Below are 16337 nucleotides of genomic sequence, written 5' to 3'. Positions count from 1 at the left end.
CTCTGGATTGTGGCTGTGACATGGTATTGAGAGAGACTTTTGTTTTGGTGGATGAATTTCATATTTTCCTATTGGAAATTCATTGCAAATCAAGACTTGGTTCCTAAGTCTAGCTGTTCACTTGCTTCCCTAACTTCAGTTTCTTCAAGTGTAACCAGTATTATAACAACCTGCCCAAGTTGTTGTTACCTGGGGATGCAGCAGTTCCACACTTATGTAAAGCACTGTTTTGAACTTTAATGTGCCTGCTGGGGTATCCTGTTAAAATACTGATTTATTGATATATTCGGTAGATCAGGGGTAGGACCTCAGTATCTGTTTCTAACAGGCTGCCTGCTACATGGATAAGGATGTAGAGAGTAAAATGCACTAACCCCTGGCCTCAGCTGCTGCTGCTGCTCTCAGTACCTGAAACTTACAGTCCCATTCTCTTTTCCCAACTTGTCACCTTTGTACTGGTGGCCCTGCCCCTCTTCCATTTTCTTTAGCATCCTCTTAGATGGGCTGAATATATCTATTTTGTTTAGTTTATTTTGTTTCTCTTTTTTATTAATAAAGGTTCCCCTATATCAACCCCAAGTCCATCGCCATTGCCTCGAACCCCAACTTCCACTCCAGTCCATGTGAAGCAAGGCACTGCCAGTTCTGTTATTAATAATCCTTATGTTATCGTGGACAAGCCAGGGCAGGTTATTGGAGCCACCACTCCTACTGCAGGTGTGTGTTTGAATGGAACAATATTCGTGCAATCCCCAAGATTTGATCTTTTTTAGAGGTGGAATCCTAATGTGACTTAGTAGCCATATAATGGCAGAATCTTCAACCATGAACAAGAGGAAGGAATACATAAGAGTGTGTCTATATATATATATATATATATATATTCTTTTTTGTTTTCCAGTGCTGTTTCTCTGAGGGAAGATTTACTTCTTGTAAAAGTTATATTTTTAGGAATTTACTTAAGTTTTTTTTAAATTTCTAAAGATTCATAGTGAACCATAATTAATTTTCTAAAAAAGAAAAAAAAAGAGTGGATTTTATTCTCATTTAGAAGACATTCTTTTTAGGCAATGTGATTAACTTTTCCAAATTAAGCTTTAGAGCAAGAATAGCTTTGTGAGCCATACATATTTTTCCCCAGTGAAATAAAAAAGTGATCTTTACTTTTCAGTGAATAAGATAAAACTTGCATGTGGGAGGGAAACTGAACCCTGTAGTTATTTAAAACAAAAAACTAAAAACAAAAAAAAACTCTAATAGGAAGAATAATAAGTCTTTGGATTCCCCGTGTTTATCATCATAACCTCATATAAATACAGAGAGCTTTTCAGGTTTCTTTGAGGTACTTTCACTAATATTTTATTTATTCCCTTCAATTAAACTGTTTAAACACATGCACTTCTGTGTAAACTTTCCTGTAGCTTTCACTTCTAATAGAAATATCGAAAAGAGAAATAAGAGAAATGACTATAAAGTAATGAGACTGATTTTTTTCTAACATGTTTGATTTTAACACAGATTAATGTGTGTTGGGCCTTTCCAACTATTTTTTTAGAAAGTTATGTTCTTTAACAATGATTATAATTGTGGGACTCCTTTAAAAAACGCTACTTTCAGAGATTCCCTTTTGAGTACACCTAAGGATGCCAACCAAGTAGGTGTCTTTTGAGGATGTTTAGATTTAGGAATCAGCCAAAGTCTCTGCAGGCAAGTTTGGTAAATGGAGGAGATGACCAAGTACCATTTTTAGTCTTGACATACTGTTGACTGTAGATAATGTGACTTATTTTGATCAGACCCTAAAGGCAGTTGTACTGATGGAGTATAAAGTGTTTAATGTCAGCATTTTGGAGTAGGTATAACCTTCTAGTGAAACTACTTTGAAGGAACTAGCATTCAGTTGAATGCATACATTTTGTCACATTGTGGAATAGCCAACACCATTATGTTACAGTATCTCTTTCTATATAAGTGCAGAGTATATAATGTCTACTTACTTATTCTTCTATACTTCCTTACTAGCTTCTTGTCCCTTTTTAGGTTGATGAAGCGGTCAGCTTCACAGGATGAATCCTTAAGTGTTTTTTTCTATAATAATATCATGGTTGTGAGTTTTCAGCCCTTCAAAATGAACAATAAATAGTGGGGAGAAGACGAGGGTGGTGGAAAATGGCTTTAAAATTCCATTTTGTAAATTTTACTTTGTTTATACTTTATTTTTAAATCAACCTTGCTTATCAGGAAGTCCTACCAGCAAGCTCTCTACTGCCTCTCAGGCCTCCCAAGGAACAGGTTCCCCGATTCCTAAAATTCATGGAAGTAGTTTTGTAACATCTGCTGTCAAGGTAACTCTTATTGCACTTTGCTAGTTTCTAAACGTGGTACATTCAAGTTGAGCCAGAATTTGCAAGTGATAATGCAGATTTCATAAAGTAGAATCTTCAAGCTAAGAAGTATCATAAAGATCAAATACTTCAGACTCCCCTACCTTACCTATGATTTTTTTTGACCGCTTTGTTATACATTTTTCTTTACAAAGTAATAATTCGTATCTTTCCACAGTGTATTTTCCCCTTCCCCCACCTTCTTCAGGGTAAGAAGTCCTTTGAAATTTAGAATTCCAAATATGATCTGACTTGTTCAGATCATAGTGCTAGATATCTGCTCACTGTTCCGCAGAGACAGTCACTGCTGTTGACTTAGTTATTCAGCTTATTTGTTATTGTCTTGGCTACCTTAAGGTTTGAATGAGCCTCTCATTCAAAGATCATCTCTTACATGACTGGTGCTAACACAGCATTTCTTATATCTAAGCACTTAATGGTGATGATATTGAATAGTTTCCTGATCCAAGGCGAGGTTTTTCTCTAATGCAGTGTAGTCTATGAGCACTGTGTTCTATGAATGCCTGAATTGTAAGAATTCCTTGAAGGTCTTAATTTTCTACCAGTGAATTTTTGCATGTTTGTTGATGATATTTTCATTACATAATTAAGCAGTGTTCTTAACTTTGTTTCTTGCCCCCAACACTTATTTATGGAAAATTGCCTCTGAGACTTGCCTTTTGTATTTGAGAATTAGAGACAAATGACAGTAATTTTGAATTTTGACCTTTGCTGTCTTTGTATTTGCTAATTGTTCAAGTTCTTTTTGTTGTATTGTTTTTAAAATTTTTAGTGAAAAATTTCCCCCTGCGTCCTGGGTATTTATTCCAGAGTAAGGATAACAGATCAAGTTGCAAGTACTGTTACAAGGGTGTGGTATACTGAAACACTGTCACTGCCTGTTACATTCATTTGTTTATTTAGTGCCTAGACCTTAGGGATAGAAAAGAAATAGAATACAGTAGCTATCCTTTAGTAGCATCTGGCAGGGGACTGGACATGAAACCAATGAGTCAACCAAATATTAGAGTTAGTATGATAGGAGTCTTTCCAGTTTACAGTGGGCACAGATGAGTAGGTTCTTGCCAATTTATAGGCTTACTTTGAATTGTCTTTTCAAGCAATATTAAAATGCAGGTGTAGGGACTTGGAAGCCCCCAAAGAGTTTTGGACTTTTTGTTTGGTTTTGTTGCTAAGGTATGTCACAGGTTTGTATTAAATATGTGACTAGAGTGAAATCACTCACTTTATCCTAATTGTACAATACGTATTTTTACAAACACAGCAGGAGGATTCTTTGTTCGCATCTATGCCACCTCTTTGCCCAATTGGGAGTCACCCTAAAGTTCAAAGCCCCAAACCTATAACTGGAGGACTTGGAGCTTTCACAAAAGTAAGTAGTCATGAGAGGATTATCCCACAAGTGGATAATAAGCTCTTGTTACGGAATCTTTTTGTGGCATGTTGGAGTTGATTGATGCTACTACCCGACAACATGGAACGTTTTAGTATGCCTCATCTCTAAGACTAGATCCTACTTCTGAGACATGCTTCCATTTATTTAGTGGTGTTCACAGGGCAGCCCTTGGAGTCTAGCAAGATGGGAACTTTCTGGTGCCGTTTTTTTTTTTAAAGAATCTCTACTGTTAACTTTATTTATTTTTTTTTTTATTAGTTTCTGCTTTATAACAAAGTGAATCAGTCATACATAGACATCTGTTCCCACATCCCTTCCCTCATGCATCTCCCTCCCTCCCACCCTCCCCATCCCACCCCTCCAGGCGGTCACAAAGCACCGAGCTGATCTCCCTGTGCTCTGCGGCTGCTTCCCACTATCTATCTACCCTACGTTTGGTAGTGTACATATGTCCATGCCTCTCTTTCGCTTTGTCACAGCTTACCCTTCCCCCTCCCCATATCCTCAAGTCCATTCTCAAGTAGGTCTGTGTCTTTATTCCCGTTTTACCCTTAGGTTCTTCATGACATTTTTTTTTTTTAATTCCGTATATATGTGTTAGCATATGGTATTTGTCTTTCTCTTTCTGACTTACTTCACTCTGTATGACAGACTCTAGGTCTATCCACCTCATTACAAATAGCTCAGTTTCATTTCTTTTTATGGCTGAGTAATATTCCATTGTATATATGTGCCACATCTTCTTTATCCATTCATCCGATGATGGACACTTAGGTTGTTTCCAGCTCCGGGCTATTGTGAATAGAGCTGCGATGAACATTTTGGTACATGTCTCTTTTTGAATTATGGTTTTCTCAGGGTATATGCCCAGTAGTGGGATTGCTGGGTCATATGGTAGTTCTATTTGTTCTGGTGCCGTTTTGCCACCAATGTCTAAAACAAATGATGAGGTTGGTTTGCAGATACGCTGGATGAAGTCCACATTCCTACTTTTGGTCCCTTTAATAGCTATTATGAGCTATACTTAAGCAGTATTTTTAACCCTTCTAGTGGAGTCATTGTTTACATACAGGGCTTCATTAATTCATTAATTCCTGCAGACAGAAAAAATTCAAATATTAGTAGCATTTTTCATGGGCTGCTTATTCATTGTCATTATCATGTTTGTTGCAAGGTAATCATCAAACAGGAACCTGGTGAAGCCTCTCACGTACCAACAACAGGAGCTGCCAGCCAGTCACCACTCCCTCAGTATGTGACTGTGAAAGGGGGTCACATGATAGCTGTGTCCCCTCAAAAACAAGTCCTAACTGCTGGAGAAGGGACTGCTCAGTCACCAAAGATTCAGCCCTCTAAGGTTTGTGTTGGGTAAGGATGGGGAAGTCAACGTGTCAGTGAACATTGTTTGCCTAAGTAATGGACAAGTGCTGAAAAAGGTGATGGTGTTGATGGTCCCGGGAAAACCTGTGGATGAAAGCCCTGTAGGAAAAGCAGATAAGTTGGTGTTTAACCCACCTCTTCTTTTCATAGTAATTAACAAGAGCAGGGACATGGTTTATAGAGGGCCCAGGGACAGTTCAAGCGGTGAAGGGATGCCGTGTTATCTCTCTGGCAGTGAAGATGATTGATGTCATGGACACAACTTTACACTTGATTCAAGTCTAACTGACAGGATCGAGGTCCACTGTTTTACCTGTTTATTTCTGATAGGAGACTGCTATAGTTTGCACCTCTGATGTCTTGACTGTGTGATCTGTTAAATGATTCTTGGCTCTTTAGAGGTTTATTTTCTTTATAATTTGGAGGTTTGGGGAATTTACATATTGGGAGAACTCTAAAACAGAGATACATGTTTCCCTGCATCCGTTGTACTTAGGAGTGCCAAAGTATATCATACTCTTATTTGTATATTATCTGTAATCCTCAAACAACCTTGCAAGGTGGATATTTTCACTGCTATTTTACAAATGAGGAAATTGTGGCTCTGAGAGGTTAAGCAACATCCTTGAGAGCATGCAGCTAATAAGTGACAGAGAATTTGAACCCAGGTCTAGTTGACTCCAAAATTCCCCATTCCAGAACTATTAAAATTTGTGAGCCATTGTCTGTAACCTAAGCATGCTTTTAGAACATCCAGAGTTAAATTATCTTACTTTTAGGGCAGATATATCCTAAAGCTATTAAGAGTACTATGTGAAGTGCTTGCTTTTCAACTTTAAAATAGGTTTTAGATATTTTGGTTAGTCTAGATGGCTGTGTATAGATCGAGTTAAAAATTCATAGTCTTACAGGTGGTTCTAAAATCTGTAAGAGTTCATTAACCACTTTCCCAAACTTATCTGCTCATAAGACTCAACTGATGATTAAAAATATATAGATACTAAGGCCCCCATCTCAGAACTTCTTGGTGACCCTGGGAATCTGGATTTTTAACAAACTCTCCTACTGACTGATATGATTAGGCAAGTTTAGGAACTATGGAACTACAGCATCAAATGTGACTTTGGGGCTTCCATAGCCAGAATCACTAAAACAGGCAATCCCCAACTACTTCCTGATGCTCCCTCTGTTGTTTTGGCTTCAGGGATAAGCATTTTGTTCAAGTCCTTTCGTGAATCGGTTATTGTCATCTGGTCTTCGTACTCAGACACATCCTGTATGTTGTTTAAAATCTATTTTGCTTCACCTAGAAATACATGGTATTACTGATTTAGGCTTTTGAATCATGATAGCATTGCTATTTATGTGTAGAAGCTCTGAAAAGTGTCTGCTTTTTGCCACTTTTGCAAATCTACTCACCCAGTAATACTGAACAACTGTATTGGCTTTCTTGTCACATTGCCACCTACCTAATGGCAAGGTAGGACCAAGAGAAAATGGATGGGTTTGTGCTACAATGCCTTAAGTGTAAAGGTACCTGATAAGAAAAGCCACAGAAGAGTGTGAAAAAACTACAGAGAAGCAGAACATGAAACAAGACATCTATCCGAGAAATTTAGTACATGCTTTAGACTTGAGATAAAGAGCTGTCTGCAAGTACAGGGTGTCCCTGGTTATTGCTGAGGTGCAGTCAGAGAAAGTATGCCAGAAAACAGAAGGGTGAACAGAATGGTACTGTTTCACTTCCCACACAACTTTGGCACAATAGAAACACAGCTTATCTTTTTCATAAAAGTAGAGAGCGGTGCTGCTTTTGACATGAAAAGAGACAGTTGAGGAATTGGTGGTTCATATGGGAAGGAAGCAGTGTGGTGTAGTTAAAAGAGCATGAGCTTGTTACACATCTCAGATCTCAGCCACTCATTACTTGTGTGAGCTGGGCACATTTATCTCTCTCAGCCTTGTTGTTTCACCTAGTAAAAAGAAATAATACCCTTTGCCTTTCAGTGCTGTAGGAGAATTAGAGATCATTGTATATAGAGGACCTAGCACAGAGCAGGTGCTAAATAAATGATAGCCGCTAAAGTTATGTGAGGATGAGTCCTATGTATATATGTGTGAGTACCATGTAATAGTTACTGTCATTGAGAACTAAATCGTAAGTGGCTGTATTTTTCAGCATCTACAGAGAAAAATCACATATACAGAATCCTCACCTTCAGGTTGCTAAAGTAGATTCTGACTTGCCAAGGTCTGTACAGGGCACAGGGAGGGCAGGAATAGACACACCAAATCAAAGCATGAATCAAAATTAAGTATTTATAACAGTACAGAACAAAGGTGAAACTAGAAGGAAATTCGGAATGCGGAGAGCAGTGCTGTGGGAGGGGAAGAGGAGGACAGTTGGTAGGTGATTTCAGGTTCTAGGCCAAAATGTTGTATTAAAAAAAAAACTAATTTGGGGTTACAGTGTCCTACTTAAGAGACTTCCTTGTGGTGTCATAGACAGCTGTGCATAGGGTTTTCCCCAATAGAATGCCAGACTTCCTCATTCTCCTCAGTGTTTTAGAATAAAGGGGGGTTGTTTATCTTGTGAGCAGTTTGCTCTTGGTGGACGAGCTCTGCTAGTAAAAACTGCCCTCCTGTGGCCAGCATGGTTATGTTTTATTTGGCTCTTGGAGGGATTAGGTGTGTCAGTCATATCCTGGACATTTTGAAGCAGTTGAGTGTGAGGATAGAGGTTGGTACAAGGAGGGAAAAGCAAGTCAGATGCATGGGATTGGAGGAAAGAAATTAAAATAGGTACAGGTGTGTATTATTTTCCTTTTTTTAAATTGAAGTATAGTTTGTGTATAATATTATATGTTACCAGTGTACTGTATAGTGATTCACAATTTTTAAAGGTTAAATTCCATTTCTACTTATAAAATATTGACTGTATTCCCTGTGTTGTACAGTATACCCTTGTAGCTTATTTTATACCTAATAGTTTGTACCTCTTAATCCCCTACCCCTATATTGCCCCTCCTCCCTTTCCGTTCCCCACTGATAACCACTAGTTTGTTCTCTATATCTGTGACTCTGCTGCTTTTTTGTTATATTCACTAGTTTGTTGTATTTTTTTTTTAGATTCCACATATAAGTGATATCACATGTATATATTATTTTCCTTTAAGATCTTTGCTTTCTTTGTTAATTTAGGAACATGAAAATAGATTATGTGTAATTTAGCTTATGCAAGGGATTATTAAGTGTGATATATTTAGGAAATGTAAAGACAGACATCTTAGAAAAAAGTTCAACTACTATAACAAATTCCCAAACCAGGAGCTTAAATAAGTTTACTTCTCTCACACATGAAAGACTGGTAGGCGGCCCTGGTGTGTTGGTTCCACAATCATCAAGAATCTAGACTCCATCTCATTGCTCTGTCATTTTCAAAATTTGGTTTTCAGCTTGTGGGCTGTGATAGCCACGTCATCTCATGCCACCATGTTCACGTTTCTGGCCAGCAGGAAAAGGGAAGGGAAGAGGGTTTGGGGAGAGCAGAACCAAAAATGTGTACTCATCACTTCTATTCACATCCCTTTAGCCAGAAATGAGATGTCAGACCTAGGTGTGAAGGAGTTGGGAAATCTAGTCAGTGTTCTGTGTGGCCATGCCCCTAGCTGAAAATCGGGGGTTCTGTTACTATGAGAGAGAAGCAAAGAATACATATTGGGGTTCAGCTGGCAGTTTCTGCCATACCTTAAAAATAATTTTCTGGATTAAGAAACTTTTTTATTAATGCAGAGAAAAGTTCTTGATTAGTAAGAAGAGTTTGTGTATCTCCACATCTCTAGGGGGAATGAGTGTGCCCAGCTCTGTAGCTACAGTAACACTCCATGTTGCCTATATAATGAGGCTCATACAGTCAGAATGAAGAGATTTGGATAATCATCAGATGAACTTATTTCTCCCCCGCACCCATTGGTTCTTTGCTTGTTTTGTTTCTTCCTTTCTTTCCCTCCTTCCTTAAACTTACATAAAAGTGCAGAGACTATTGTAATGAATCCTACATGCCCGTTATTCCATTTCAGCAGTTGCCAGCATCTTGCTGATCTTCTCCTCCTAGAATATTTTAAAGCAGATACGAGATGTTATCTATATATTTTGATTTCTGTTTGATTAACTGGACCTTAAGATCAAAGTCCTCTGCCCTGGCCAAATGCTGAAGATAGTGACAGGTGTTTGTCCTTTGGCTTTCTGTCCTGAGTCTCCACGTAGTCTCATAGATCACCATTCTTCAGTTCATAGTGACAAGTGTTGTGCTGGCTGCAGCTGTCATTTACTGTGTACATCATGCTGGCTAGGCACTTTATAAACTTATTTTCATTTATGCCTCATGATCTTATGAGATATTTTAAAGATGAGATATCTAAAGCTAAAACTCAAAGAGGTTAAATAACTGTGCAGCTACTAACTGATGGAACAAAACTGGGAAGGCAGGTCTGACTGCGTATAGAAACCTATACTCTTTCCTCTGTGATACACTGGTTTATAACAATTGATTAGGGGACCATTTTCTTTACATCAGCCATATTATCCAAGCACATGACAAGTGTATTTTACTATATTCACATTCTTTGAAAAGGAACCATGTATGATTTAGTGATTATTTAACTTAAAAATCCCATTCATCAGTTGTTATATGGTTTGTCATTTTGTTCTACCTTAAATAATGCTATTATTTTTTAATTTGGGAAGATTCTAAAATTTCAGTAAATACAGAGAATAATATAATCAATATCCACATATCCTCCACTGTGAATTAACATGTTCATATTTAATTCAACATTTTTTTCTCCAAATAAAATATGACTGAGAAAGTTGCAGTCCACTTTGTTCTTCCCCAAAACAACAGTCATGAATTTGGATGTGTAGCTTGACAGCCCATACTTTTTATTACATAAGTAATAGCCATAAGTAACATGTAGTATTGTGAATTTTGCAGATTTACATAAAAGATATTTATACTCATATTTTTCTGCAACTCCCCTTTCACTCAATATTTGTACTTGCGAAGTCTGTTGATGTTGATATATATATAGTTCCAGTTCATTCATTGTAACTAACGAATGCTATTCCGTCGGTCTGTCTTATACCACAGTTTATCCATTCCTCTATCTATAGACATTAAGCATATTTCATTTGGTAGACATTAAGATTACTTACAATTTTTTGTAATTACAAATAATGCTACCTTGGACTTTCTGTGTATGTTCCCTTGAGCACATGTCTAAGATTTCTCTGGGATATATCCCTACCAGTAGAGGGTGAATTTTCAATTTTAGTAGATATCCTAGTACTTCTCTGGAGTGGCTGTACAAATTTACCTTTCTACCAGCAGTGAACAAAAGTTCCTGTTTCCCCATATCCTCTAGCCAATTCTTGGTATTATCAGGCTTTAAAATTTTCCCCTCCAATCTGATGTTTGAAAAGTACTTTCTTCTTTATCTTTTTTGCCTTTAGAAGACAGATCTTTTCCCATTCTTAAAAAAGAATGTAAAAGTCTTTTTATCTAGTTTCTGGTGAGAAGTTCTTTTTATGAAATAAAGAATTAGGGAGTGTGAAACACTGCCCCAATTTTCCATTAATTAAGTTGTTTCTTCTAATTGAACATTGTACTATTGACCTTGTTTTAAAAGAGCTCTGAAGTATTCTTTTACTTGAAAAAATTTACGGTATTTTCAGAACTAGGTACTTCTAACTTTCATTCTTTGGGTGCTGGGATCTTTTTTTTTTTTTTTTTTTTTTGCGGTATGCGGGCCTCTCCCTGTTGTGGCCTCCCCCGTTGCGGAGCACAGGCTCCGGATGCGCAGGCCCAGCGGCCATGGCTCACGGGCCCAGCCGCTCCGCGGCATATGGGATCCTCCCAGACCGGGGCACGAACCCGTATCCCCTGCATCGGCAGGCGGACTCTCAACCACTGCGCCACCAGGGAGGCCCCACTTTTTCTTTTTTAATGAAATGTCTACCTTTAAGGAAAGGAAAGATTAGAAGGTATAGAAAAAGATAGCTTTTCTTAAAAATAAGTTGGAAGAGGTGTCGCATGTTATACCATATAATAAATGACGTGAATTGTTAGATGTTCTAGTGATGAAGAAATATTGCTTCAGATGGGGAGAACACAGAAGGGGTTACTGAAGAGGTGATATTTAAAAGTATGTAGTGGAGTTTATAGTTCATATATGAGAATGTTTATTGCAGTTTTTTCATAATGTGAAGTTTAAAATTACCTAAAAAGTCACACAGTAGTGAAATATTTACTTAGATTATGGTATATCTATTCTAATACATTATATTTTGGTCATCTCAAAATGTTTTTGAAAAATAACAGGGGAAATGGTTGTAACATGAGGTTAAATTTAAAAATGATAAAACTATATATATCCTAATCTTCGTTTCAAAACGTACATTTAAAAGAATCAGAAATAAATACTACATTAAAAATATTAAGAGGGCTTCCCTGGTGGCACAGTGGTTGAGAGTCCGCCTGCCGATGCAGGGGACACGGGTTCGTGCCCCGGTCCAGGAAGATCCCACATGCCGCAGAGCGGCTGGGCCCGTGAGCCATGGCCGCTGAGCCTGCGCATCCGGAGCCTGTGCTCCACAGCGGGAGAGGCCACAACAGTGAGAGGCCCGCGTACCGCAGAAAAAAAAAAAAAAAAAAAAGATTAAGAGATTATTTCTGATGAGTAGAGTTTTTTTCTTTATATCTCTGTATTTCCTGTATTTTTTTTTTAAAACACACATATTACTTTTTATAATTAAAATAGGTTATAGATAGTAGCTGGGGTTAAGACAAAAGCTGTAACACTTTATTGTAATAACATCCAGACTGAGAAATACTGCCGTTCACGTCATAGGTAGAATTCCTAGATGATCAAATTAGACTCCATGTGTTGTTATCTAGGGGTTTGCTTTTGTTCTTTGCTGGAACAGAGTGACTGTGCTGCTTTAAGACCTCTCAAGGGACTATGGGAAGAAGCACTGCTGGGTTCTCCTCTGTTTTGAACAGGTTGTTGGGGTTCCAGTTGGGTCTACTCTACCTTCGGCAGTGAAGCAGGCAGTGGCAATCAGTGGTGGCCAGATCCTCGTAGCCAAGGCCAGCTCGTCTGTCGCCAAAGCAGTTGGTCCAAAGCAAGTTGTGACCCAAGGAGTTGCCAAGGCAATTGTGAGTGGAGGTGGAGGAACCATTGTCGCTCAGCCGGTGCAAGCCTTAACCAAGGCTCAGGTCACTGCTGCTGGCCCTCAGAAGAGTGGATCCCAGGGTTCAGGTAACTGATACTAATCGGGGGCCCTTTCAGCAGCAGCCCCTTCCAAAACGCTCTGTGCTAGTGATTTTATTTGCTATTTGGTTCTCTCTAGAAAAACCTAGTATGTTGATGTTTTAAGGAGTATATAAAAACATGTTAATCTTTTTCATGTAACATTTTACATAGAGGCCTGTAAGGCTTTTGCTCTAAGTTGTGTGTGCGCGTGTGTGGGTATGAACAAGAATAGTAAAAATAGAGGGTATTTCTTGATACTGCTCTCAAGTCTGAAGAATAATTCTCATTTGTCCTTATTTCCACGTTGCGTTCTATTTCAGACTTACAGTCTTGGTATGGTCATTTGCCAGCAGCATTTTGAGATACTTGACTAAGGCATTCTCTACTAAACAAAAGTTTAAACACTTTGAATGTGTTTTAGTCCTTAATGTGTTGTTTCTATGAGTGCATGAAGACATATACCTCAGGCATTTGATATTTACTGATTTTTAAAGGTCTTGATGAGGCTAAAGAATGGTAGCAGTGAGTTGGGAGGGTAGAAGGGTAGTGGAGGTCCAAAATAAAGATTTCAGAGGTGAAGAATTGCTGCTGATGACAAAGTTCTTTTGTGGCATTAAAAATGAGTGTTTGAGATGGACCAGAAGAAGTGATCTTTGGAGTTTGGAAGATATAGCAGCTGAGAAGGCAGAGAATTAAATAAGTCATCTATAGTGTTGTCACTGAGAATGACAGCCTTTAGCATAGAGCACAATACTTTGAGTCTGGAGTCCGCCTTCAGCTAATGAGGGGAAGTGACTTGGGAGTTCAGTAAGTGAGAGCAGAAAAGAGAAGGAGATGGTATAGCTAAGTAGGAGCCTCAAAAAAGGCAGGGCTTTTTTTTCTCCCCCTCTGGAATGAGCAGTGATGATGGTCTGAAAGTCAAACTGGAGAGCAAAAACGTTCCTTTCTTGGTCCTAGCCCTCTGATACTGAGGTAAGACAGAAAACAGCCCATAGCTAGGGGTGGGTTATGGGGAAGTCTTATCTTCAGAGGACTGATGAGTTTAATTACCACAAAAAGAGATAGTGTTCAAGGAGGTTGACGTTCTAGACGGTGTAGTGATCACAGCAGGAATTCCTGGAGTGGGGTGCCTGGTGAAAGAGTCAGGGAAGGAAGAAAGCATGAGGAGATCGGTTCAGATCAGGGACCGTGAGCCATGTGGAGATGGGACTCCGGGTGCGGGTGGCAGAGAGGTCTGCAGTCCTGGCGTAGCTGCAATGCACGGTGGTGTAAGATGAGATCAGTTCTGGTCATAATGAAGAGGGATGGCCCTCAGTTTAATATCAGTCCCTGATATTGGGTGCAGCTTCCAGGGTTCCTGCCCCCCAAAGCTTTGCACAGTGAAGTGGTCCTGAGAGGGACTACTCTAGCAGGTGGGAGGAGGCTTCAGTTCCTGGAGATTCGAATGCAAAGTAACTGCAGAAAGTTTTCATGTTTAGAGGTTTCACAGCCATGTGCATCTAGAAGTAAATTCTAAGGGGTAAGTGAAAGCTGTTTGACATAGGTGAGACTTTTAAAAGATGAATTATAGTTTCATAGTATATGTGCCAGTTGTTGACTGTAGCATTTTTTCGTTCTTAGAAAGTGAGAGAGACTAGAAGTCTTGTTTCAAATCAATAGATTCATCGTTACTAGAATTTGACTATAAAGGGGCTTTAAACAAATGAGAAGCAAATGTGTATTCATCCATAGAGAGGGTGATTATTTTATTGACTGTAAAACAACAGTACTTTTGAGAGTTAAGAGTCACTGTTAATAATTATAGTGGGGGCTTCCCTGGTGGCGCAGTGGTTGAGAGTCTGCCTGCCGATGCAGGGGACACGGGTTCGTGCCCCGGTCCAGGAAGATCCCACATGCCGCAGAGCGGCTGGGCCCGTGAGCCATGGCCACTGAGCCTGCGTGTCCGGAGCCTGTGCTCCGAAACGGGAGAGGCCACAACAGTGAGAGGCCTGCGTACCGCAAAAAAAAATTTAAAAAAAAATTTAAATAATAATAATAATAATAATAGTGGGACGTAGGTACAAATTGTAACGGCTTTGGGCAAACCAGGACATATGGTCACTCTATTTATATACAGATATAAATTTCTTTATAGTTTGTAGCAGGCTCTTCTAGTATGTAAATATTTTAATTAGCAAGATAATGAAAAATGTCAGCCTTTAAAGCATTGTGCATCTAGGAAGCAAACTGTAGAGTTTATTGTTTGTTAGTGTTTTTGAATAAGTATTTTATTACTCTGTGTATGTTTTAATTTTAGAGATAGCATTGCCCTCAGTTCCAATTTATCTTAATGTTTTTCCTTCTTTTTTTCCCTTTATTCCCTTCACCATTTTAGTAATGGCGACGTTGCAGCTACCAGCCACTAATTTGGCCAACTTGGCAAATTTACCTCCTGGCACTAAACTCTACCTTACAACGAATAGCAAGAACCCTTCAGGAAAAGGAAAACTGCTGCTGATCCCTCAAGGAGCCATCCTGCGGGCTACCAACAATTCTAGTTAGTCCATCATTAAATCATTTGGTTCTTGGGTCTCTGGGTATGTTCATCTCATCCACCTGAGGGGCAGTTCTTACCTGTTTCAGGAAGCATTTTCATAGCTCTGTTTGCTCAAATGGATTTAAAACATACACACATTTTAACTAGAAGTGGGTTTAAATAATCATAGTCTTAGGAGGTGACACTGTTGTCTTGGATTTATCTGCTCAGAGTCTGGGTTTGGGAACAAATTACAGTGAAGAGGTATGGCTACTGAGGCTGTGTTGGGAGAAAGCTGTGTATGTGAGCCGGAAATAAAGAAGACTTCTTCCTGTCAGTGGTATCTGAAAACTGGTGACATCTAAGAAGATTGCTGGAAGCCTGTTTTTATTTTGAAGGGGATGGGAGTAGGATTGGAATCAAGTGTCTCTGCTTGCCATTATTTAGATGTGCGTCTTAAGTTTGCTAGGTTTGGAGATGGCAAGAGAAATACAGGCTCAGCCTTAGTGTGTAAGACGTAAAGCCCCAAGGAAATTAGGTGGTTTATCTAGGCTTGTATAAACTTTTGCTTGACATATAGAGAAAAACAATTTGGGTCGTGTTGAAAAGGAAAGGGGAAGAGGAATTATTTCCATCTGAGTCAGGAGTATAGTTGGTACAGCAGTTAGGTTCATGTGAAATGAGTCACTTGCCAGAGTGCAGTGTTGCAATTGTAATCAAGCAAGGGCTCGTGTGCCCGTGGTACAGAAAACCATTTCTGACGGTGGGAGTTTGCAGCAAAGTTAGGGCACCAAGCAAGGGAGTGGGAAACAAGTCTCAGATCCACTCCAGCCTGGTCTTTGAGTTCAGGGTTTTTAAAGGGGAGGAACAGAGAAGCTGGGGTTAATCATCTTGTGATGTTGCTCAACCGTAGTTTTGGGAGTCAGGATGTCTTTGGTTTACATTTCTCTGGCCAGGTGGTCCATGGCTCGGGGGTCTGTTAGCTCATCTTGCCCTATAGGGAAACAACCCGAGTTTTCACCTTAGCGAGATGTTACCTACAGCAGCACTTTTAGTACATTATGATGATGTTAACAACGGCAGGTTTAGTCATCCGACTCTGGCTGATTAATGTTCAGTTAGCACAGAATTGAGGTCAGAGGGGACAAGAAAGGGGATAAAGTTTTGGATAGAGAGATTAATCATAAACTCAGCAGGGGAGTTTGGTTTTAGGGGGACTCCGTTTCAAAAGCTAGTCAGCCATTTTGTTTACTGACTGTAATGGGCGATTTCCACTCTTACCCTGGTGTTTTTTCCTCATACCTAAGCAGTGGTGTATCAGAAGTTTA

At 39.2% G+C, this 16337-nt stretch overlaps 1 protein-coding gene across 5 annotated transcripts in view; it reads left to right on the top strand.

Annotated features, from left to right (window-relative positions):
- The window catches only part of YEATS2 (YEATS domain containing 2), a 115833-nt gene that overhangs the window by 73294 nt on the left and 26202 nt on the right, over positions 1–16337 (top strand). For all 5 annotated transcript variants that reach the window (XM_082625836.1, XM_082625834.1, XM_082625837.1 and 2 more), the window contains exons 12-17: positions 559–717; positions 2242–2345; positions 3670–3777; positions 4976–5158; positions 12242–12500; positions 14869–15030. In XM_082625836.1, coding sequence (XP_082481962.1) covers positions 559–717; positions 2242–2345; positions 3670–3777; positions 4976–5158; positions 12242–12500; positions 14869–15030 — 975 coding nt within the window. The remainder of the gene's footprint in view (positions 1–558; positions 718–2241; positions 2346–3669; positions 3778–4975; positions 5159–12241; positions 12501–14868; positions 15031–16337) is intronic.

Source organism: Mesoplodon mirus (genome assembly GCF_964341445.2).
Source record: "Mesoplodon mirus genome assembly, chromosome: 6".
Taxonomy (NCBI): Eukaryota; Metazoa; Chordata; class Mammalia; order Artiodactyla; family Ziphiidae; genus Mesoplodon; species Mesoplodon mirus.
This window is presented reverse-complemented; position numbering and strand designations above follow the sequence as displayed.